Here is a 25613-nt window from a genome sequence, read left to right on the forward strand (position 1 = left end):
ATACAGAGGCAGAATCTCAGCAGAAAAGAGAGGCCATTATCCATGTACAGTGGTACCTTGGTTTTCGAACACCTTCGCAGTCGAACATTTTGGAACTCAAATCCCAAAAACCCGGAAGTAAATGCCTCAGTTTTGAACACGCCTCGGAGAAGTCGAACAGGAAACGCGGCTTCCGTTTTGAGTTTTCCGTATTGAGGCTCCTGTTTTCAGTTTTTGAACATTTCAGAACTCGGACTTCCATAATGGATTGTTAGAAAACCAAGGTACCACTGTAGTTGGATCAATTTCTGGCTAGCTGTCTCCAGCTTATCCACTTTGAAACACCAGCTCTTTACACCTGGGAGAGAGGTGTGGCATTAGAAGCCAATGGGTTCAACCGAAGATCTTGTGTAATTTGCATTGATTCATTAACTGAATGGGTGGCTTCAGGAAAGCTATTGTCTTGTTATGTTTCCTTCTACAAAATTAAAACAGCCCACGTCACAACAGATACACAGAAATATATGTTGCTTCTTTTATATACAAAAAAAATGCTACTTAGGTTGTAAACAAGAGAGATGCCTTAGCAACAGTATAATTATTTTATGGCATTTCTTCCTTGCTCTTTGGCAGAAAAAGGCTCCAAGGGTGGCTTACACATATGTAATCATTCATCGAGAAAGACTTCATGAAACGGCAATGTGATTTAACAACTGTGGAACCAACATATAGTTTGGAGGGGCTGTATCACATGGAACACTTGCTACAGGCAACCATTTAAGGCAGCCAATACCACCCAATGGGAATGTTTCTGTGTATGTAGATTGCAGTGGAATGGAAAAAATCCTTCAAACAAACAAACAAAAAGGCTGGAGGGAACCTGGGTGCCAAGCTCCTGTAGGTCAGTGGTTGCTGCATTGGGACATTTGTCCAAGGAAGCAAGTTAAGATAGATGTATCTGCTGCTACATGGTGGCTGAGTGGGCACTGGACTAAAAGAATTAGAAGCATTTAATCCTGATTGCAAAGCTGACACCACTTAATTCTTGCATAGGTAAGTCATGGAGACCTGTTATTCTTAACACCTGTTTTTATCTTTTTAGCAAAGGAAATGAAGGTGACCAATAGAAAGAGGAAAAACCCAAGAGGGCTCTGTTACATTTCATGCATTTGAGCCTATTTCTCAGAAGAACTACTGAGATTTTCTCCACCCGCATTTCCAAAAAAAGGTGTTTCTTGTCTTTACATTTTAATAAACTTCTACACAAATAAATGGAACTGTACCCCATGTGGTAAGTTGTTGTTTTTTTTAATGTGCCCAGCATCACGCTATATCCAGGCTTGAGAAGGCTCTGTAATGTGTGCAAATGTCTTGTCCCCCATTCATTCAAGTCACTATATGCACATGGCAGAACATGCTGTATAAGCCCACTGATGGCAGATACGTAAACACATTAAAATAATTTTTCTGTTCCTCAGGTAGGTGTTGGCACTCTATGTATGCAGATGTTGGTAGCCGTCACTACCTCCTGTAGGAAGTGAGTCCCAGAGTTTATGCACAGCATGAAGGAATACTACCTTTTATCTGTCTTCAATCTTCAAATGTTCAGCTTCACTGGACATTCATGAGTCCTGGTGTTTTGAGAGAGGGAGAAAAACTTCTCCTGTTTCTCCATGCCATGCATGATTTTATAAATTTCTATTGTGTCACCTCTTACTTGCCTTTTCTTTAAACTAAAATATCCAACGTATTACATCGGGGAATTTTTCCATTCCTTTGATCATTTTGATTGCCCTTTTCTGAACCTTTTCCAACTCCACAGTACATCCTTTGTGAGGTGAGGCAACCAGAATTGTACACAGCATTCCAAATGTAGCCACGTAAGAGATTTGTAGAATGGCATTATATCAACAGTTTTCAATTCCTCTCCTAGTGATCCTCTCATGGCATTTTACTTTTTTCACAGCTGCCTCATAGTGGGACAAAACTCCACTGAACTGTCTACTGCACCCCCAAGGTCTTGTTTCTGGCTAATTGCCACCAGTTCAGACCCCATGAACATATATGTGAAATTAAGAAATTTTTGCCCCAACATGCATCACTTTGCACTTGTTTACATTGAACAACTGCATTTGCCATTTTACCGCCTGTTCACTCAGCTTGGAGAGATCCTTTTAAGAGCTCTTCATAATATATTTTGTTTTAACAACAATGAACAATTTAGTATCACCAGCAACCTTCTGTTGCTCATACTCGCCTCCTGCAAAGATTAGTTCAGGCACTGAGATCTGCTCTGTATCTTCCGTTGTGAAGACAAATGCAAATAATTCATTTAAATTATCTGTAATCTTATCCTTCTTTAGCAGTTGGGGAACTGATGTGGAGGGAAGAATTTTACTACACTGCCACACACTGAATTCCTCCACAGGTTCCCTCTCATGAGAGCTTGGCACCTCCAGTAGTGTCAAATGGGTGAGTTTACTCCCCTGACCTCTGAAGTGAATAGTGGTCATTCACTTATTTAGGCCAAATTAAGTTAAAAGGATGAATGAAGGGAATTGTGGTGGAAGCTAAACTAGATGCTGTCATCCCTGTTATCAGGAATAGGGGCAAGTTTTGTCTAGAATAAAAATTATTCCATGGAATTTCCTCATGACATTTAAAAGTAATTTCATATTGTGCAAGTGCAGTTTACACTTATTAGTTCACATGAAAAGTTCCCATTTCAATGTTGATGGCACACTCAAAATTTGAAGTGAGGATAAATTTAAAAACATGATCTTCCTCTTTGTAATCATTCAGGAAAGCATCACACAGTATACGTTAATGAGTAAATCAGTGTGTTTCTAATGAAAAATTCCAAACCAGCTTATGGCAGCAGACCACACATTCTAATAAAAGCAGCAGAGGGAGGTTTCCTTCTAGCTCTCTTGGTAGGTGTAAAATAGGATAAACTATAAAGATGAAAGTCAACCTTAATACTTCCATTGCTAGACTAAAGTTTAGAAATACATGCAATGTTGGCCAGCAGGAAATTACAACCAATTGTATAAAATTTCTCTCCATATGAGCACAGCAAGACACTCAAAAGTCCATTTTCAAAGTACTTTAATTCATCTCCCCACTCCTTACATTTCAGAGCACAAGTAGCTCTCTGCAGGCAACGACAATTCCATTGTATCCTAGGCCAATATCTGAGCATGTGCTTTTCTCTTCTCAGAGGCTAACAGTTATGTACAGTACAAAGAACTGAAATTATGGCCAGCCACATGTCGTTGGTAAATTAATTTCTGGTAAGATCACATTTTCCTGAAATCTACACATTAAATTTGTTTCTAACTTTAGTATAATTTTTACAAATCCTTTCTAAATAAAAGATTTGAACCATTGTCACTTTAGAGTGGTGGCAGAATGAATTCTAAAAACCAAGGGTAAATTTTATAGAATTTTTCTAATGTCTCCTACATGCCTCACTTCTTGGCAAATTTGTACCAAGGTAGGACTCCCAGTGAATGTCCATATCTGTAGATGTCAACGTGCTCATAAAATGCCCTCCCAAAAATGAATGTTGATAAATATTTATGGGGAAAAAATCTTTAGCAGTGCCTATATCCAGTTCATTTTACAAACTGGCGTTCTTCCCATTTGAGACGTTTTTTCCGTGGCTGTACAAAGTCGTCATCAGAGTCATCTGTTGAGTTGGGACTATCTCTATCAGCACGGCAATAAGGCTGGGCAGGGAATTTTCTTTCTGGAAAAAGGTTCTTCAGCAGTTCCTCAAAATAAGCTTCCAGTTTCATGCCAGCATCAGCCACTTCTGAATCAGGCTGTTGGGGAAATTCAACATATCATAGGTTTTATATTTGCAGTCCCATATAAAAAAAATGGGTAAGTCAAACACCATAGTAAATCAACTTGAACACACGAACATTACTAATAATTTTAGTTGAATAAAATTCATCTTACTCAAACTAAAATTCAAGGACTCAATCAACACTTCAACAAATCAAAATACGATGTGACTGTGATACAGTTGACAGTAGTATTTGTAGTATAAAACTAGTATGCAACAATATGTTAGCACCTTAGTTAGCGCTTTGGTACTTTCTGTCACTTCTTGGCTAAGAGAGAGTTTGTTCACACACAGTGACTTACAGCAGTAGAAGAGAGATCTAACAACCTTATCTCAGAGTACAATATTACTTCTGCTGAGTAGTCCTCATTTCTCTCCCCCATGCAAATATTCTGTACTGTTCAATGTGTAAGGAAATTTATATGATTCAACTGTCACCTAATATCATATCTCAACTCCAATGCAGGCCAGACACTGCTAAAGAAAGGGACCTATAATTATATTCTGCATATAAATTACCAGCTATGTGACTCTGCAAACTATTATAGCATCCACAGTTTGACTCTGGTAACAATCGTACCTTCTTAGAAATACACACACACACACACTCTACAGTCTTTTCTGACCTCATTAAATTCAGCACAGTTTTGAAAGATCAGTCTGAAATCAGCTACAACATCTTCTGGTTTTGTGTACAGTGGATGATGCAGTTGCAATCTATTTTTGATGGTTGACAAGTCCATTGGCTTCTTAATTATTTTGTAGTAGTCAGGCACCTAGAAAGGAATAGATGAATCTTCTCAGTAATACATTAGCATACCTCTTGTGGCATTATCTGGGAAAGTGAACATCTACTGTGCAGATCTTAAGCAAACGACTCCTGCTATGAATGGAGAGAGCAATCTTTATCTTATTGAAAATAATTGGAAGGAATATATATACTGTAAACAGCAGTTATTGCAATGTCTCTAAAAGGCATATTATTCATCTAACATACACAAATTCTTAAGAGTCAAATTGTTATTTAAGACAGTGTCATAATGAAAATCTAGATAAGCTAACTGAAAATAAGTTTCCACAGAAACTGAAATTTAGCAGCACATTGCAGGCTATCTCTGTAAAATCACAGCAAAACACAAACACATCCCCTATACCAGGAGAAATGTCAGAGAGCTGGATCTCAATCTTTTATTATCTCTATTTTAGGCCCAGGACAGGATGTACAATGCTATGTATTGCTCTAGCACACTCCTAATACCTGCCTCAGAACAAGGTGGTTTATCTTTTGATCAATTTGCTGTTGCAACTGAGCCAATGACAGCAACCGTTGCAACTGAGCCAATGACAGATAGTGGCTCCTATTTACAAAGGACAACCTGCTCTAGTTCATATTGAATAGGAACTTCAAAGCAAGTGGAAGGTGTCTATGGAGTGTTTCGTTTTTATTGTGTAAACCAACCTAAACATTCTGAAACTGCCACGCCCGCCTACTACTGGGCTGTTACAAATGCTGGAGCTCCACACACACATCTGTGCATGCAACAGAATTTTGTCTCCCTCTCCTATTCCCCTCAAGCTCCTGGCATACCCTCAAAATCAGATGCGGAGGATTGGGAGACCTTCTGGAGCATAGTTTTGGGAAACTTTTTTCGGGAGGAGGGTGAAAGTTATGATGTGTAAATGCAATTACGCTCATGATTAGCATTAGATACAACCCACAGTATTTACAGATGGCATTCATTCATTGTTACTAATTAACTTTTGAAATGGAAATTTTTCTGCAGAAAAATAAAGTCTAGAAAAGGTTCCACCCTACATTTTTGGAAAGGGGTGCTCTCTTTTCCCTTTTATTACACTGCTTATGCAAAGTTATGTATCTCTAAACACACTGCATAGTAAAACACATAATGGATGGCTCTTGGTAGCATTTACTTCAATGACATGCAGTAACTAATAAAAAGCCGCAAGAAGATCAGAAACTGAACTACGGCATTAATAAATGTACTTCAATAAAAATTGCCAGTTAACAACTGTACTCAAATATGAGACTCAAATGGCATGCTGCTTTTACATCAGCATTTTATCTCTCTCTGTTGAAATTATACACTGCATTGAAGCATGAATATAATATCTGATTAGTAATGAATGCCAACACAATCCTCACAGAATGTTAGTGGCAAATAAAATGACCATCATACCGTGGGAGGAACTGGATCTTGAAAAGCAAGGCTCATTTCGTGGCAGTAAAGGTACAGTAGTAATCTTTCACACTTCTGCACAATAGAAAAGATAAATGATTTCAGTTACACAGAGTACCACCTTGAAGAGTTAGAACAGCAACACAGTAGAAACTGCATTTTTCTGAGGCTACAGAAGACAGTGTTGAAATTCAGACACTGTGAGATCCACTCCCACCCTCCTAGTCAACTTTTCCTTCAGTGGCCTTTTTTGCCACCAGTACATAATTTTCAAGATGTACAGTGGTACCTCAGGTTACATACACTTCAGATTACAGACTCCGCTAACCCAGAAATAGTGCTTCAGGTTAAGAACTTTGCTTCAGGATGAGAACAGAAATCGAGCTCTGGCGGTGCGGCAGCAGCAGGAGGCCCCATTAGCTAAAGTGGTGCTTCAGGTTAAGAACAGTTTCAGGTTAAGTATGGACCTCCGGAACGAATTAAAGTACTTAACCTGAGGCACCACTGTATTGACAAAATGGACTGCAGACACAGTTTGCAGGAACTCAAGAGGAAAAACTGTGGCGGCTTCACTCTTCCCCTGGTCCTGTTGCTGCTGTGTTATCCAGACTGAATCCATGGTTTGACTTAGCATTATGTCTGAAAAACAGGATCATGGTTTGTCTTCCACAGAGAAACCACAAGTGGAAAGCCAAGAACAAACTTGGCTACAGCTCATGATTTGTCCCTAGGGGAGGTAAGATATGAGCTTTGGGTTGGTACATTAAGTCAAACCATCTCTTAGCACTGCATAGTATAGCAGGAACAGGACAGGAGGGCTGTGATTTTTCCTCTGAATACATGCAGGCTCATCTGTTCATGCTTAGTGAGGCTATTTGTTCACGCTACTACATATACCTCAAAGAATAGTTCTGCTAATTTTTAGTAAATTTCCTAAAATTACAAAGAAAATGTGGGCATGGCAACTCAAATACTCCACACCTGACACACATTTACTTGATCTTCAAACCACTTTCAAAGTAAAGGAAACTCAGGAGTAAAAACCTGCTTGAGGATCAAACTGCTCTGATTTCAAGTGAGGTTTAAACTCAAAAAGAAGCATCATGGGTCTCATTTGTTCACACATTCGTGTTTGCAAGAGTGAAATGTTAATATGTGTTCAGTGAGATACTACAAACTTCTGGTATCGAAAAGGCCATGACTAGAGCAGAACCCAGGTGTAAGATGTATTTAGGACATATTCTCAAGTTCTCACTACTTACTAAGAAATTACAGGGGTATAATAATTTTATTACTACCATGCCATTTTTCAAGGTGTATTCACAATGCACTTCAATGACTATACTCTCACCCTCTGATCCATAGGTGGCAATCCCATATTGCCTTCCAGTTTTCTTTTTTCTTCAGTCACATGACTTGGGCCATCACAATCATATTCCATTTCTGGCTTGAACAAATCACGGCAGAATGTACAAATCCATTCTCCACTAAACAAAGAGAAGACAAACAGGCATCAATCCATGTTCTGAATGTTTCTAAGCAAACTCTTATCTGCTATCTATAATGAGTTTTAGAAAATACTGAGGCTGAGATGAAGTCAACTGATAAAAGATAGACCTTGCCTTCTGCAATTTTTGAATTTCTTCACCCAAGCACCATTTGTCATCTGATTATCAGAAAGAAAATCTAAGGGTACATATGAACACTTAAGGGACTTAGAAGGATGTGTGAGGCTTGCTATATTAAAATTATTGTCTTCACGGTGCCTCCTATTTCTCTCCTCTCAGTTAGACTTGCTTCCTTCTTCTCAGAATTATAAGCATGCAGGCCACGGCTATGCAACATTCTCTTCAATCTATTGTTCTCCCTTCTCACCAAAAGCAAAGTGCTACATTGGTGGGAGGAACTTGCTGGGAGGCCTCTCTGAAGATCGAAGGAATGTGGCTTGCCATTCCCCACAGGCTTCAACAAAGTGGCCCTTGCTAAAACTGTCTTCTCATCAGTTCCTTAGGAAAAGCGTGGATGAAATGTTAGCTGCCAGTAAGTACCAAAACTGCTGCCATTGTCAAAGGAAGCAATAGAAAGTCTATTATGCATTACAAATCACAGGCATATTGTGGTTTAAAAACAGGGAAGTAAATGGGGAAGGTTAAGCACTGCCCTTAATATTGTGCTGTTCTTGATTAACAGCAAAACGGAAGAGACCCCTACAATTAGAAGCATTGGGCAGATCACAACCACTAGAGAAAACAGAAATTTCTCTCCAAAAGCATTTTCTCAGTGTGCAAAATGTCTCCCTCAGCCTTTCTTATTTGGATAAATTATACTCTGTAACTGGGTGACTAACTTATTTTGATCTGAGTTAGCATGCCACAGGTGGTAACACATATATGTATGCACAGAGAAGCAGACACACGTACATGTCTATATTCAGACAACTTTTCTCCTACAACAGCGCTCCTGAAAAACATAATTTTGCCTCTATTTACCATAGAAAAACACATCTTTCTCCTTTGAAGGATCTTAACAGCTTAGAAAACAGGAAGGAGTGCTCCTTTCTGCTTCTTAACTAGGTAAAATCATCTTGCAATGGTACTATATCAGAAGAAGATGTGCATTTCATTTCAACTGCAAATTCTGTGTGTTTGCATATGCAATTGTAGGAGAGGCTATTTGGGCCCAGAAGTCGCTCTGAGATCTTCGGATGAAGGGTGGTATACAAATTTAATAGATAGATAAGATAGATAGATATATCTCATGTTTACATTTTCAAAATAATGTTTCTATTAAAATAGGTGAAGTTGTATAACATACCATAAAAAATATTTCAAACATGACAAACAATAACAAAGAACAAATGCAGTATTAGAACACCAACAGCACTCCTCAGACTAAATAAATACGAACAAGAATACAATGGAGCACTTTTTTAGGAATCACAATCCAAAACGGTGGCACCACAACTGTAATGGGTATGTCGTTTCACACATCCACAATATGAACTACTGATGGCTCCTGTTTAGCTTTAAAATTAGAAAATGACTGTATATATAAAAAAGAATGAAGGTCTGAGGTAATATTTTATGGTCTAGCTGATTTTACCTTGGAAAATTCCTGAGTGTGGGAACATGACAAGAAAGGTGGAACACTTTAGGACATTTATCACAACACAAAAGCTCTCCTCCGTTCTGACACACTGCACACCAGTCCTCATTGGGGTCATCATCTTTCCTGCTTTCTCCAACATGAGGTGTCCCTATCCATGCTGCCTTGCCATTGGATGGTTGGTCACCTGTACTGTCTGGTGCTTCTGTTCTCAAGACGGTTGCTTCAGATGAGCGATTGCGATTGTTATTCAACAACATTGAGGTAAGTAAATTTCCTGGAAACCTAGTCTGTAGGGAAGAAGAAAAAAGTATGCAGCCTGAAAAGAATGTAAAATTGTTACATACATGTGTGTATAAAAATGCACACAGTCATGCCTCTTCTGCAGTAAGGGTCTAGCTAATTGCATCAACTACTATAGCTGGATAAATTTATGGCTTTAGAAAGAGCTTCCAGCATTTTAAAAAACCCCTGAACATTTAGTTCTTGAGTGCGGAAGAGTAGACAGCATGAGTGACTATGATTTCCCAGATCAGCATGAAGAACGTAGAAGTTTTCTTTTGTATTCTAGCATAATATAAATCCTGAGTAGAACAGCAACAACTCAGCCAACTTAATAATTACCCTCCCAAATTTAGAGACTATTTTTATAACTTTGATTACATTTTGCTTCCGGGATTCTTCATCTGTTTCTTGCTTCACTATTACAACAGGGAAATCATAGTGTTCACTTGGCACACCAGACTCTTGTTTTATTCTGATAGGCTCCAACATGACCACAGGGACTCGCTGGGTTGAATCTGCACCTGATGGTCTGCTAGAAGAGCCAGAGCTGTAAAAGGAAGAAGTAGTGGGGAAGAGGATAAAAGATCAAGCAAGACTAAAACAAGACTATTGTGACATGTTCTAGATAATTTGAAGAGGGTACATCATCATTGTATGAACCAGTCTGTGGTATTTTTTCCACATTTGATCATTCAAAGTTTGTGTTTCAGCCATGACAACACAAAAAATCAAGTGCTTTAAGTGGATAGTTACATTAAAAAAAGCAAAAATATTCTTCTCCATCAAGTTCAACTAAAAAAGGGATGGAACTAACATTCATCTGCAAGATGCAAGAAATAAATGATAACCAGCACCCATCTTCAGTTTCTTAGATTTCTGTATTGCCAGATAAAAACATCTTAATTGGACAATTCACACTGACAGTTTTTTCAGAACCTATTATTTTTGCTTACCTGCCTCGACTTCCAACACTAGAGGCACTGGGTGAACGAATTGGAGGATGGACAACCGCACCTGAATTTTTACAAAAATCTTGTCAAAAAACTTATTTTATATAGAATTAAAAACTTCCGTTAGGTTGATCACATGATCTTAAGATGTAGTTAAGCATTATTTTGATTTCCACTCCACTGCCCCAATACTGCAGAAGAAATCAAGGGAAATAAATTATGAACAGCAAAAATAAGTGCCCAGAGCCCCCTGTGCTACAGATAAGGAGGTGCATGGGGACATCCCTGAATAGGGATGAGAAATATTTTATCTCAAGGCCACATTCATGGCTTGTGGGATGAAAGAGCAAGCGTGATTCATTGCATCTCCACCTTAGTTAATTAGAACTAGGATCTTTCCTATCAAGCACGTACTTCTTGCAAGAAATGTAGCTTTCATATTTTCCTCAATTCAAGGAGTCAGTGTGACTACATCCAGGCTGAAACGTGCTCTTTCAACAGGGATCCAGTGTTCTGCTCAGCTTCCAAGAGTGTTAACTCTAAACACCAATAGTTATCAGAGAGTGAATGACTCTTGTCAGGCTCTCTTAATCTAGGAAAGACTAACTGGTGAGCCAGCCATAGTGGTGAGCCATAGTGATAGCACTGGATCAAGGGCACTGCCAGCCTACATACCTGCTCCTTTAGGGGAAATACAAATACAAATCTATCCAGAGCCGGTGATTAATCAATTTTGGGGCAAGAGAATAACCCACCAACAGTAATCCATTTTATCAGAATATTAGGAGTTTAATAATAAATAATAGCCATACCTGAAAGGCCTGGAGATGGCACTGATGAATTTGGGGACTGGACAGTTTTGCGTGAAGGAGGTTTGGGTTGGCTCTGCTCAACAATTCCCTCTCTCCTCCCAATGCTTTCCAGTGAAATGCTTCCTGCACAGTCAATCTTAAAACAATTAAGAGATAGTTAGGCCAGAGAGACTCAATGCCACCACTTTTCATTACTCACTCATTTCAAGACTGCAACAGGTAAAACAAACAAATGCAGCATACATATAATCCAACTAAAATTCCCTCCAAGAGTAAAGGGGGTGGCCCTTTGCTGACCAGCAAGGGTGTTTGCATACCTGGGGAAAACTAGGAATGCAGAAAAGTATTGGTTTAATTTTTTAAGGGGAAAAATCTTCAAAATATGAGAAGACACAAAGAGCTGTGTAGGTGCAAATCTTGCCTCTGTTGAAAGGCCATTGGGAGCAGTGGGTTGGGGGGAATTAGGCTCAAAGGATGCTTGCCCCCACCATTTGCTTTAAGCTGGGGAAAGAAATCCTATTTTGCTGTTGAGAGATGCATTCCCTTGGGGAAATCTGCTGCAAGAAATTCGACCAGGGACCACAAGTTCCCCACCAATACTTTAACCTGTTAAGAGCTCTGTCCTCTTTGCATCTCAAAATGTCTTTTCTGAGTAGTTCATTAGGATTGGAGGAAAGACACATCCTTCAGTACTAATTAATGCCTCCTCCAAGTGTTTTTTAACTGCTAAAAAAGAGCTTCAGGGCCTGTTTCCTCTCATATTTCTCCCACACACGTGGGACAGAAGGTTTAAATTTTAATTTACAGATTTAATCCTCAATCCATCTCCATCAGGACCTGCATATATATATTATAAATAGGCTTCTTAACTAGGCTACATACAGTGCTCAACACTGAATAGAGCTGTTTGATTTCACAACCACTGCCAGACCTTTACAAGTGCTCAGCCTACAAATCATCCAGGCAAGCTGGCTAGCCCCATAGCTCTATTGGGAGGGAACATGTATGGACAGCCCATGGATAACTTGGCAGAGGGGTGCATGTTCTGCTAAGGGAATAACTCTAGGCAAGAACCAATTTTATGGAGTTAGGAAAGACAGTATTATCAGGGCTTTTCTTTAATATATCTATCAGATGAAGAAGTAACTACAAAGTGGCTTAATGTTAGAATTTCCCACAGAATTCTTTTTTGAGTGTTTGTACATATGACAAGGTCTAGACTATAACCACATAAAATATAGGATCTTAGCTCTGCTCTTAGCACCAAAAGAAAATAAGAGCAAACAGGTAAAATCATACTAACATAAGCCCCAGTTACTGCTATATAAACTGGTGGAATATGACATACTATTGATTTGTGGACTAGACTGTTTTCTGTGTAAGCTGTCACATTCCCCATCTGCCAATTCAACACATGAAAGTAATAAAGCTTTCAAGAAGTCGAGATACAAAACATAGCACAATATCCATCTTACATCAGGAAGAGAAGGCAGTGTATAGGAGCCACCCATTGTTGAGGACAGATCAATCATAGGTGGAACAGGTGTTTTCCCATCATATCCAGCAGCACTATTAATGGTAGGACTGGAGGGAGTGGATGTTGTACTGCTGGCATTTGAGGGAGTAGCAGAAGCATGCCCACTGTTGATTTGCCACTACAAAGAACAACAACTGTATTAAGAAAATAATAGTTTATCACATACACCAATAATAAAACTGCAGTGCACTGGGTTAATCTGCTTTATATCACTTTGCTGTACTATTTGTAGTACCTTGGTGGTGTGAGGTGATTTTGCAAAATTTGGTGTTAATAGAAAAAAATCTTCCAAGCTGCTTTCAGTTGAATGAAATTGTTGGTTGCCAAGTTACAGTGAACACTCAGGTTTTAGTTAACTGTGGTTTACACTCAGGCACCAACTTCTCTCCAACTATGTTAACCTTTGAAAAGGAGAACAGATACAAATATCTTGTTGACAGACTAAAGTTGTAGAACTGTGCTTAGCACAGAGTTACAGTAGTGGTCAATAGTCCCATGACAGTGGGTGCTGCCATTCAATTGTAAGTTGGGAGACAACATGTCATTGCAATGTGTATTCTCTACAGTTTTTACTTTTACATGAAAAGTTAAATAGCATTATTAAAAGTGTGTCTCCTTTCCAATAACACCTCTTTTTTTTTGAGGAGCCCTAATCTCTCCCTGCTCTGCTCTGTAGTTAAAACAGATACATTAGACACAGTTGGAAGTGTTTTTCGCTCAGAGATTGTTATGGACAGCAAAGTAGCTCTTATTTACTTACTTCTAAAACCTGCATATTGCACAGATCAGCCATGGCTTCAAGAGGAGTGCCAGTCATATCAATAGCAAAATCTCCCAGTCTTTTGGAAGCCAATTGGTTCCACCAGCCTCCAAAGGCAAGCTATTCTAATAGGTCCCCCATCTTTGTGGAGGGGAGAAGCTGCTAAAAGTCTAAATCTCAGCAGGAAATGATTTGACCATTACAAGGAACTGGCATTAATATTATCCACCTTAAGATCACCCTTCTCCGGTTGAGAAGACCAGAGTCAGATTGTGGTCAGCCACAAGTGTTGGTCTGATGACATGTTGGGACAGCCCCACAGTTGTCATGGAGGCCACAAAGTTCCAAGCCACCTCAGAATGAGTGGCCTCAGCATGTCCCCCAACACCAACAACCTAGCATGTGAGTGTGTTTCTTCAACTTCCTAGCTCAGGCAGAGAGACTGTGGAGTAGGGAGTGAGGCAGGCAGTAATCCAGCAGTATCCCTAATAGGTCCTGATTGCCCAAAGCAAGACACGCACATGCTCTAGATCGCAATACAAGGTTTCTTAAAGAGTGGTCACAACACTGTCTCCTGCTTGAAGGCAGTTCACATAATTCGCTCATTCAAAGATGCATTTATCACCTTCCGGACTGATCTTGTCAATACCCTTTGGGCTAAACATAATTACCCAAGAAGTGAAAGGGACGAAAACCTTGTCTACACCATGGTCCCTTCCAGCTCTACAATTCTATGATTTTATGAGGCTGCAACAACTGAAAATCATTCCAAGTAACTAGACTAAAAGGTGCTTCAGATGCCTTCACAGGAACTTCTTCAACAGTGGTGTCAAGATCAGAGTGGATATGAACAATTTTGTCTGCAAAATACTTAGAATACTTGTTACAGCAGGACTCCATGTGGTCAATATATCCTTTCTAGGGTTCTCTCATAACCGCTTCATTGCTCCTTTTAAGTTATTGTGCTCCAGTTAAGTCTTTTGGAGGCAGGGTGTTCAACAATAAAAACGCTTTACCTGTTTAATAGCTTGCTGTGCCAAAAATGCCATCTGCAGTGGATTGGGCCGTACAGCTGACTGTGGTATATTCTGATTTTGAGGAAACCTCATTGGCTGAGCTGGGGGAACAGAGCCATTGGGTTTGAGGCTGTGATTCTGAAAGTTAACCAAACGTGGAGGTGGCTGCTGGAAAGATAAAACAATGTTCTTAGTTGTCTAAGTTGGCTGCTGGGAAGATAAAACAATGTTCTTAATTTTCTGTAAGTTAAGAGAAATGCATTCTCAGATTTTCACAAAAAAACGAGCAGTAACAGTTTAGAGTACTGTGGGATTCACCCTCAACATAAAGCTATGTAGCCTGATAACTAACAGTTTCATAATCTGCTTGAACAGGGAAAGATACACAGCAATATGACAAGAGATCTCCTTAAGATGTCTGTAAGCATCTAGGAAATCTACAGAGAGGACTGAACTCTTGGACAGATAAAACATACACTGGTGGTCATACAATACGGTGTTACTATAATTCTGTGAAATGCATAAAGATCATATTAACTGTCTTTAGAGGTTGCCCTGCTGACTTCAGTTTTCCTTTTGAACAAAATACAAATGGCTAAGGGTCTTCTACTCTGGACTTGCCCTAATTTACCTGAGGAGGTGGTGGTGGTGGAGTCTGGTACATGGGCCCTGCAATTCTAGGATTTGGGAGCCCCACAGGACCTGCCCTCCGTTGAGCCTGCTGCCTCTGAGCGAGGACCTGCTGCTGCATGTGCTGAAGTCGCAGTTGAGCTAAACTGATCTGTGTTGGGAACTTGGATAGTTGATTTGAAGGTAAGCCACTTTGTGGCTGTATGTTTGGTTCCATCACAGGGCTTTTAGGCATGTGTGGTGGGGTCTCATTATCTTCAATTACCAGAGAACCTGGATAAAAATAATTATATTTACAAGTTAAGGATTTACTGTCTACCATTAGGCAATGTCCTCTGCCGCATTAACCTTTCTGGCATGTGTCATTGCCAAATATCTAAACTAAAAACCCTTCTGTTAACTCTGGAGCTAAGTTGTGCACATACACTTTTATTTAGCTGCCTAGACCAACACAAACGTAGTCAGATAATGGTCAGATATTTACGAGCTGTAAGTATGTACTTATCGGTTATCCTCTTAACCTAGCAATGCAGGGGGTTGGACTACATAACCCTCAGGGTCCCTTCCAACTCAACAATTCTATAACTCATTCCAAGACACTGATGGCCACTTCATCATGGCAAATTTCCTACAGGATGTCACTTCCATGTAGGGATTAAAGGATCAGCCTAAATTCAGTCTGTGTCCTTTTCTTATTTGATCACAACAAAGCCTGCTCCTTCCCACTTTAGCATTTAATGTGTAGATCTTTTTCTTTCAAAAAATCAGAATGAATTACATTTAAAAAGACATTAAAAATATTTACAAGGTTACCATAGGGCCAAGTTTAAACATTTTCTCTCTCTTTACATGTAATAGTTGCCTGGAAGTGCTAGAAACTTGCTGTGCAAGTTGAAAAAGTTGGCATTAATGCCCCTGAAAGTGGTAGAGGGTGACGATTTGCTGTCCATCCTAGGGACTTTGTATAGAAAAAAAGATAATTGGCCTACTGATCTGTGGCAAGTAACTCCACTTCTGCACATCCTGCCTTGGATGACATTGCTCAATGGATTGGACCTCATAGCTGATACTCAAGATAAGTAATGTCCTTCAACCTAATGAAGTACAATTCAGCTTGTTACACTGAGAATGAAGGCATTCTTTGTATCTTTGTGATGTCCTGAACATTTTACAGAGCATCATAATTGGTGAGACAAGCTGTGCTCACATATCAATCCTATGGTTTCCTTTTCTTATCTTAAAACAATGTAACTTTTGCCCTGCCATAAAATAATGAAACTTTAAGCAGTTCCCTACTGTAAATCCATAAAACCTTGAACTGACAAACCTCTATTGCATGTGTCACAAAACAACAAATTACTAATTGGACCCAATTAGCCAGGAATATTGTTTTCACAGATATAGCAAGTTGCAGTAGAATCTCTAATTGATAACTTTTAATATGCTGAGATGCACACCACATATTTTTCCATGTCTAAAAGAATCTTGTTTGAGTTAAAGATATGGAATTTGAATCTGGAATTTATCCTACTCCTTTCGCATATATAGCCTAAATACCTTATGGAACTGAAATTTTGATATAACTTAGAATAGTTTCCCCCATCCCAAACTGTGTCAGTTTTATAAAAGTATCAAATTTTTGTTCTTCACGGGGGAATTTAGTATAAACAGTCCTCCTTTGAGATTCTCTTCAGACCTCTCTTTCTGAGACTCACAGCTTGCACCCAGGTAATGAAGAAAGGTTCCTCAACTATTTGATTGGTCTGATTTCTGTAATGCTTTGTTTCTGAGTTACCTCATTATACTATGTTTTCTTTTAAGACACTGCTTAAAAGAAATCAATGCCAACAGTTATTTCAGAGAGTAAACATGTTTAGTAACATCAACAGTTTCTGACAAAGAGACTAACAAAGATGTACATGGAAATGTACCATACCTAAATTGAAGATATTTTGGGCCCAGAAGCTAGGATCACAGTGAAACACGGTGGTGGTGTTAGACACTGGTAAGGCATCACACCTTGCTCTAAGGAGGTATCTTAATCGATATGTAATCTAGAATAAATCAGGAATGATGTATGAAAAAGTTCAACTTTTTCTGCTGTTATCTGGGGAAAGTGTTCCACATAAAGGCTGTTTTTCCCCATGATACCCCCCTAAAATTCATAAAAAATATATAGCATGTTTCTCACATTCTGCTAGCAAAGTTTTATTAACAATAATATTATATTTCATGAATTCCCATGACACAAATAGTATTGGTTTTAAAAAAATACTATTATTTAAATTAGAATACACAGCATCACTCCTGGCAATGAAACAGGAACTCTTTCAAAACTGTGCACTAGCATGACAGATAAGATACAACTTACACTAGCTAATAATAAACAGACATAAATACATAATATAGTATTGTAATAATAAACAGCTAATAATAAAAATGAAAGACAAAAATGTCTAACACAGGAAGCTTTGGCTATAAGTTGATGTAACAACTGAGAGAGGAGATACTTTGACTGAATTTATTTAACTTAGATTCAGCAGTGGTGCATGATGGAGGTGAAGTGGCAGCTGTGCCCTCCCAGGGATAATGGTGCTACACTTTTTTAAAAAACCTGGTTATTGTGGTTTTTTTTAAAAAAATATAATAATCAGTTTCTTGTTTCTTTCTGGATTGAACAACTGCCCTTTATGTGGCTTTGCTGGAACAAAGCAACTTCAAAGGGGGACTTCAAAGGGGCAATGTGAAACTGCTGACCTGCATCAAAGGTTCAATGCTTTCACTTGTGGATTTATTTGAGACAAAGGGTTTTTTCTCATGTAAAGGTGCTACACTTGCCAAGACAAGGGCAAGAAGGCAGCAAGATCAAGGGAGCTTTGGGTTGCGGGCAGCTAAACAGGTGTGCACACAGCTTTAGCACTGCCACCACAAAGATGCTGCTGTGACTTCCCCTCTCCCCACACTGCTGCTGAGTGGACTGCTTCATCCCTTGCAGTGGTAAACCCATGGTAGCCATCACCATCAGGTGCATGCTCGCCTGGTCAATCCCAGCTCATTAATACATGCATCTAAAAATATGACTATTAAACTGATGCATTACATTTTTAATCCCTGCTTGCCCAGTTTATTTTTAAGCACTCTTTCTAGTTTTTAGCATGCTTTCATAGTAGAAATAGGAACAACAGTAGCACGTTTATAAATAACTGTTCAGCAGACTCTTGCTTTCCCATATCCTGCTAAGAGCACATTGTCTTTGTAATCAACTTGCCATGACTATGGCTTTCCTAGACAAAAGTCCAGTAGCTCTCTATTCTTACTCTTGAAATGTATGCACAGAGTGTGGGGGCTAGCTTGTGAATCTGGTTAGATACTAAGTTTGCCTGCTGCAATCACACATGTGGAGACACTTATTGAGGAAAAATAACAAATCATTTATTATAAGAAATACATAACATGGATAGTTTAATTTAGAATTAGAAAATCTATTCTAAGTTGGAGAAAACAAAGGTGGCCGTGCTTGCACCTTTGTGTCTTGGAGAGGCGTAAATTGGAGAGAAGGCAACCTGAAAATATCAGACAAGATCAAAGGATAGTTCAGCATCGAGATCAAAGGGACAGAGACAGTGAAGGAAACTGAAGCTCTCTTACTCTATTTTAGTCCCATGCAAACTCTTCTCTGCAAGCAAGTTGCACCCCAACTTCCAACACTTACTAGGCGTTTGCTGTACAGTAATGCGGTGCTGCTACCACTGGCGACAGCCCATTTAGAAAAGTCCATGACGTGTTCCAGTTGCTTAGAAAGACCTGCCACTTCCTGTTGTTGCTGTACAAGCTTCATTCGGTGTTCTTTAGCTAGACACTGCAAGGGACAAACCCAGACACTCATCGGTTCTTTTGCCAAATCAAACAGTTGAATTTTTCAGAGAAGATACAGGAGCAGCTGTGTTCATAAAAAGTGTTAACTGCCACTAACACATTACTCTAGTTGTGTGTGTTTATTATCTCCATCTCTTCAAGTGATCAAACACAAATAAGCCTTGTCTTTTACATCTTATTACTATTAAAACCCTTTGATTTCTAGCCTTTGTTAGCAACCCTTTGACTCAAAGTGCTATGCTAGAAGAGTGATGTGCTAGAAGTGATCATTTGAATGATGAGCGCACTCTGAAAGAGAAGTTGTAAGTGCTAAGAAGGTTGTGAAAAATCCAGGGGCTGACAGAGAGGCACAGACCCCAAGTTCCTAGCTATCTGTCCCAATATGTAGGCTCCCGGAATCTAGGCAATACTAGATCACACTTGATTAACACACAGGCAGATAATGCCCAACAGAGTGCTTTTATTTAACAGAAGAAAATAGACAAGTAAACATTCACATCCTTCCACTGCAAAAATGTAAAACTCACGAACTTAGAAACAAAGCAGAAAAGCAATGATCTTTATCGATGAAGGACCATACCTGCCCAGATCATAGCAACAGTGTCTACCTTGATTGTCCAAGAAATGGTGGTAAACAAAGACCAAGTTCTGCTTTTTATAACCTCTTACTGTATGACTATAAATTTATATGAGAAGCCTATTTAAGTTAAATAACATTTCCATCCTTAAAATGACAATAAAGTGTTTGTTTTCTAAATAGTGCTCAAGGTTCTAAATGCTATATCCTGTTTTCAGTGACTACTTGAACACAAGCTCATGGAAACAGACACCTTTTTAACCATACTGTTCTCTCAATCATTCTTTGCACCTGTTTTTAACCACAGAATGTACCATACTTTTCCAGGTATAAGACTAGGCTGTTTTACCTCGGGTTACAGACGCTTCAGGTTACAGACTCCGCTAACCCAGAAATAGTACCTCGGGTTAAGAACTTTGCTTCAGGATGAGAACAGAAATCACATGGCGGCGGCGCAGCAGCAGCAGCAACAACAACGGGAGGCTCCATAAGCTAAAGTGGTACCTCAGGTTAAGAACAGTTTCAGGTTTAGAATGGACCTCAAGAACGAATTAAGTTCTTAACCCAAGGTACCACTGTATGGTTAAAAATCTGGGGGCATCTTATACAGAGATAGTGCATATGCCCATTTTCTAAATTTGGGGTCTGAAAAGTAGGGGTGTCTTATACATTGGGGCATCTTATGCACAGAAAAATACGGTACTTTCATTTGGTATCTTTGTACCTCTGTTTCAGTAACCAGACATTTACCTGCCTTATGTCAGGCTTCCTGAACTAGAGTGTATAATTTGTTGTTGTTTAGTCATGTCTGACTCTTCGTGAACCCATGGACCAGAGCACGCCAGGCACTCCTGTCTTCCACTGCAGATTGGTCAAACTCATGTTAGTAGCTTCGAGTGTATAATACAGAGGTCTAATACTGAAAACAACCCTAAAGAAGCTCTTATGGCCATTTTATACATGTTTCTTTATGCTTGCATAAGCCTATTGCTAATACATGTATATAAATTGAAGCATGTTGCTGCAAAACAGATAAATCTAAAGCCTAACACAGCTCAAGATAATCTCTGCTGATAATGGAATACAATGAGCCTCTTCAAATGCTGTTTTGATCCTTTGATTTATTCCTGGGAAATGATCAGTAGTGGGCCTTGAAAATGAGTATCCCTCCATGGGGAAAGAAAGTAGTTATGCATTTTGTTTGGTATTACATCTTGTTCAAACACAAGAGAAGATATCCTGCTTCTCTCACTGCATTTTACCTGCAGTGATGTGGGCAGCCGAGGGAAGATGTTAGCCCAAAGTGTAGTTACAATGGCCCAGCATTCCAATGCCAAATGTCAAATATACAAATAGCAAATATGTTATTTGAACCTCATGCAGCCAAAATGAACCCACAGATACACAAAGAATACAAGGGGAGAAAATCCCAAAACAGTCAGAAGCATCTAACATGCTCAATGGCCACAGAATGCAGGTGACAGGGGGCAGAGATGGAAATGGAGTAACTAGGTAAAGATCATGACCAACCTTACTCACATGACGTGCTGTATGTACATAAAGAGTACCTCAGAGGCCCTGCTCACAGGGTCATTGCTGAGGTCAATTGGGTTGGTAAGAATTAGAGGGCTTTTTGGTGGTGACCACTCTGCCCAAAGCTTTATGCATTTCTCTCCATAATTGTGCAAGTCTTTCTGTACAAGTCTTTAAAACTGGATTCATTTGTTCTGTTTTAACTGCTGTTGGTTTTGAAATTGCTGAGCTGTTTTAAGATGTGTTATGCTAACTTAATGAAATGTCTCTGTTATGCTTTAAAGTTGCCGTTTTTCCTACTTTTTATGAATATTTGTTTGGTGATTTCCGATGTATTTTATAATGTGGAAAGGCTAAAGGCTTAAATACACTCTACACACATTTCTGTAAAAAACAAATAAGCAGGAGTACTCCACACTGCAACAATTTGTTTTCAATATAAATATAAATTATTCAAAGTAATCACATCCCTAGTATGAAAGGGAATACTCAATATCTGATTGTGTTTGCATGGGTAGTATTCAAAGACATACAATGGAGTTTTTAAAAATTACAGGATTGTCTATCAATATGGAATCCCTCCTATGCAGAAAAAGAAAATTTTGAAATCTTTCAAATTGTTCTTCTGAAAAGAATTTAATAAAGTATAACAAATGCATTTAATAAAGCATGATAAATACATTCAGATCTATTTAGCAGTACATATTACTGCAAAGTGATTAAAAAATGTGCAGTATGTCAGAGTGGGGTCTTAATGTTGCCCCTCAGTAAAGAATAATTTACCTCAAGCTGATGGAGTAGAGCTTTCCCCTTTTTGTTTATTTCTACCATCAATGTGAAAATAGCAACTTTAATGTCCTGTTCCACCAGCTTTTGATTCCGATTCACTTCATGAATCCTAAAAAGGTGGAAAACAGAAATGCTCTTTAATATGCTCAACATGGGAAATGTGCAAAATAACTTATTCTGAAATCTTTGGATACTAGTAAACTTGGTCCTAACTAAGCCCTAGGAAATAAATGGAATGAAACAGCCACGAACTCAAGATCCACTTATTTCAACTGGATTTTTGTTGCGACTAGCATTTGCTGGATTATGTCCAATCAACTTCATGAGCCTTTGGGGAAACCTTTGAATTGTCCCTTCTTACTATAACAATTCTATGGTTCTATGAATCTTGAATGTTTGAACTTTAATGGTAAACTGGAAGCAAAGTGAACATTAAGACCCTCAGCCTTATGGATAAAAGAGAAATACAAAAAAAAATGCTTCTTTCACATATTGTGTTACCAGCAGTGATGTGTAGTGGACAATTTTCAATGAAATTTTCCAGTGCTTTATTTTTCTGCAGAAAATGTTCTGTTTCATATTTTTATTAGTAGAAATGAACAGCTGTGAACTGCAAGTGCAATGTTAGGCAAGCTTGATAGTTTCCAAGTTTTTAGCCTTGTTTACTAAAAACAAGTAAAAGAAGTCCTCTTTAGGCCATCAGAAAATGTTCTTATTTAAATTACGCTAATTTGCAAAGGAACATTTTCTGCAGTTTTTCCATTCAAAATTTTCTGGATAACCCACATCACTATCTACCAGAAAGGTAAAGAATATAAAGGCACTGTTCTTTTCCCTGTCCTTTTTATTCCTCTCTGTCAGGGATTTTCTCTCAAAACATACATGCCACTATTCCTCTATGTAAGTGAACACCTCAAAATCAATCTCCTTCCCTTCCCACATAATTTAATTTTTTGAATGACTAATGTTTGTTTTTTAATGATTAATTATAAGCAATATAATATTGTAATGTGTGTTTTTATCAAAATAATTTTGACTACACCATTATTTGCTTTTCCTGTTCCATCTCCCACTCTGTCATACTCCCATTTTTTGACAGCTTGCCTCAGGGCAGAGAGTTCTCATTTGTATCCTTTGTAAGTGCCTTGGATGAAGGTACTGAGGCAATGCTCATCAAATTTGCAGATGACACCAAACTGGGAGGGGTAGCCAATGCCGCTGAAGACAGAATAGGGATTTCAAGGTGACCTTAACAGATTGGAGAACTGGGCCCAAACTAACAAAATGATTTTCAATAGGGACAGATGTTAAGTTCTACACTTAGGCAGCAATACCAGCTGCACAAATATAATATGGAGGACTCCTGGATTGCCAGTAGTACATGTGAAAAGGATATAGGGGTCTTAGCAGATGACAAGCTTAACATGAGTCAGCAGTGATGTGGCAGCACAAAAAAGCAATGTTATATTCTAGGCTGCATCAACAGAAGTTCAGTGTCCTGCCTTGGTTGGACCACACCTGGAGTACTGTGTCCACTTCTGGGCACCACAATTTATGAAGGATATTGACAAGTTGGAATGTGTGCAGAGAGGGCAACCAAGATGATAAAGTGTCTGGAAACCAAGATTTATGAGGAACGGTTGAGGGAATTGGGTATGTTTAGCTGAGTAAAGAGGAGACTGAGAGAAGATATGATAGCCATCTTCAAATACCTAAAGGGCTGGCCATCAAATAGAGGGTAGTGCAAGCTTGTTTTCCCCTGCTCTGGAGGGTAGGACCCAAACCAATGAAATAAAGTTATAATAAAAGAGATTCCAACTGAATATCAGGAAGAACCTTCTGACAGTAAAACCTGTTTGACAGTGGGAAAGACTCCCATGAGAGGTGGTGGACTCTCCTTCCTTGGAAGTTTTTAAGAAGAGAGCAGTAGTGTATGACCTAGTTGAGATTCCTGCATTGCAGGGGGTTAGACTAGATGACCCTTGTGGTCCCTTCCAACTCTACAATTCTATTATTCTTTTGTAAAGCAGTATATTTTTAGGAACAAAACAACAACAATAATCCATAGTAATAGTAATGCAAATGCAGTCACATTAGATATAGTTCATCAAGCCTCTTTACAGTGATTCTGATAAATGTTTTGTGCACGTTAAACTGTTATATTGTATAGTACAATTCCAGTGGTCATGGAAACCAATTACAGAAATACTTCTCAAGGGAAAATATCACCTGAAACCCACAACATGAGAAATAGATATAAATTAAATTTAGCCTAGAATATATGTCGTATAAACATGATATTTTATTATTATAAAACAAGTACCTATTTTGAATCTGCTCCCCTGTATATTTTATATATTTGCTTTTCTCCATCAGCTTCGTAACTAATGTGTCAATTATAACCTTTTGATTCTGAAAGGCTTCTTCTATAAACTGGTACCTGCAGTAAAAGAAAAATAACACACCATGCACATAGCAAAATATTCCCCATCTTGCCTTACTAAAAGGCTAAAAGGTAAGACAAATTATGTGACAACAATTTTTCATATGAAATCATTTTATTTTCATAGGTCATGGGAGGCCAATAAAATAATGATCAATAAAGCATTTGATTGCCAAAATTGTATGACCTGTGGCCATAAACATTGTCCAAGATTATATTGTAAAACCTCTAAGTACTTTTGACATTTAGACTAGTCATGCCAAAATTTACCGCCCCTTTTTCTGCAGAAGAGGAAAACCAAAATTGTACTGATATAACTACAATAGTCTCATAGCAAGTTATGTCAAATATTTATAATTTTTGTTGAACCTGAAAAAGATCCGATTATTCTGAGAAAGTGCAGTGGTTTAATGCTGTTCTTTATCAGGTAATGTGCCCCTTAAAAATTCAACATATGGATGTCTTTTTAGCCATTTTGTATTGGGCTTTTGGTTGTAAAACCTAGGTTGTTGAATGGTTGAGTTTTGGTGTAAAGGCTCTTATGCATAGGAAGGTCAAAAGTTTACAGGAAGGTTAAAAGAGCAAGGCCATATTTTGCTCAGGTTGTTCATCCGAGAGTCAAGATGATATTTTACATGGGAAGGTCAAAGCTTCATGCTAGGAATCTGGCAATTAAGGGGAAATAGAAACTGAACTAATACATTCTTATCCTGATTAGCTAAAAGGTTGGAAGTGGGGGTGAAATATTGTATATTAGTCAAGCTAGAAAACAGCTAGTTATGGAGTCAGAAACTCGAAGGACTGAGAGTTGAAGAGCTGCAAGAAAGAAAAGGACCTAGACTGCTTTAAGAGAACAGGAACACTGGAATGTGTTAGAGAGCGCAATGAAGGAAGCCAGAAAGCTGAACCATTCGGGAAACAGTCTAGAACAGGTATAGCTGGGTGCATTTAATTTAAACTGCTCTTATGTGTAGCTACCCAAACTGAAAAATTAGGTGTGCTCCCCATCTGCTTGGGGGAAAATTGGTGCAAGGTCTTCTTACTCATTCCATGCCCAAGGGCCACACTACTCTATCCAGTATAGAAAGAAAGTTGGGCCACTTAAAGTCCAGAAGGTTAATGGCCTGTTTAGTGGAGGTGGTCAGAGAAAAATAAAGTTACCACCTTGACAGCAATGGTTAAGTTAACAAGGAGGAATGGTAGGTTTGGCTGATTTGCTTGCCTCTCTTCTCTCTCACGGTTCAGACTACAACCTGAATTACCACAGAGG

The 25613-nt window shown here is 38.7% G+C and overlaps 2 protein-coding genes across 6 annotated transcripts in view; one reads left to right on the forward strand and one right to left on the reverse strand.

The window, feature by feature from the left end:
• The window catches only part of SVOPL (SVOP like), a 29496-nt gene extending 25933 nt beyond the window's left edge, over positions 1-3563 (forward strand). For all 4 annotated transcript variants that reach the window (XM_083574206.1, XM_083574205.1, XM_083574207.1 and 1 more), the window contains one exon: positions 1082-3563. In XM_083574206.1, the coding sequence (XP_083430332.1) occupies positions 1082-1093 (12 nt within the window). In that variant the 3' untranslated portion in view covers positions 1094-3563. The remainder of the gene's footprint in view (positions 1-1081) is intronic.
• TRIM24 (tripartite motif containing 24) overlaps positions 3071-25613 on the reverse strand; it is a 37997-nt gene continuing 15454 nt past the window's right edge. Inside the window, exons 5-19 of one of the 2 annotated variants that reach the window (XM_083574195.1) lie at positions 24224-24340; positions 21895-22009; positions 18838-18984; positions 17062-17179; positions 15127-15398; positions 14496-14660; positions 12658-12837; positions 11183-11318; positions 10374-10434; positions 9799-9967; positions 9133-9425; positions 7382-7517; positions 6031-6105; positions 4459-4608; positions 3071-3806 (exon numbers count right to left, since the gene is read on the reverse strand). In XM_083574195.1, coding sequence (XP_083430321.1) covers positions 3597-3806; positions 4459-4608; positions 6031-6105; positions 7382-7517; positions 9133-9425; positions 9799-9967; positions 10374-10434; positions 11183-11318; positions 12658-12837; positions 14496-14660; positions 15127-15398; positions 17062-17179; positions 18838-18984; positions 21895-22009; positions 24224-24340 — 2344 coding nt within the window. In that variant the 3' untranslated portion in view covers positions 3071-3596. Of the gene's footprint in view, positions 3807-4458; positions 4609-6030; positions 6106-7381; positions 7518-9132; positions 9426-9798; positions 9968-10373; positions 10435-11182; positions 11319-12657; positions 12838-14495; positions 14664-15126; positions 15399-17061; positions 17180-18837; positions 18985-21894; positions 22010-24223; positions 24341-25613 lie in introns of both variants that reach the window. The other variant, XM_083574194.1, reaches the window with a different exon arrangement.

The sequence above is a fragment of the Podarcis filfolensis genome (assembly GCF_964270895.1).
Source record: "Podarcis filfolensis genome assembly, chromosome: 10".
NCBI lineage: Eukaryota > Metazoa > Chordata > Lepidosauria > Squamata > Lacertidae > Podarcis > Podarcis filfolensis.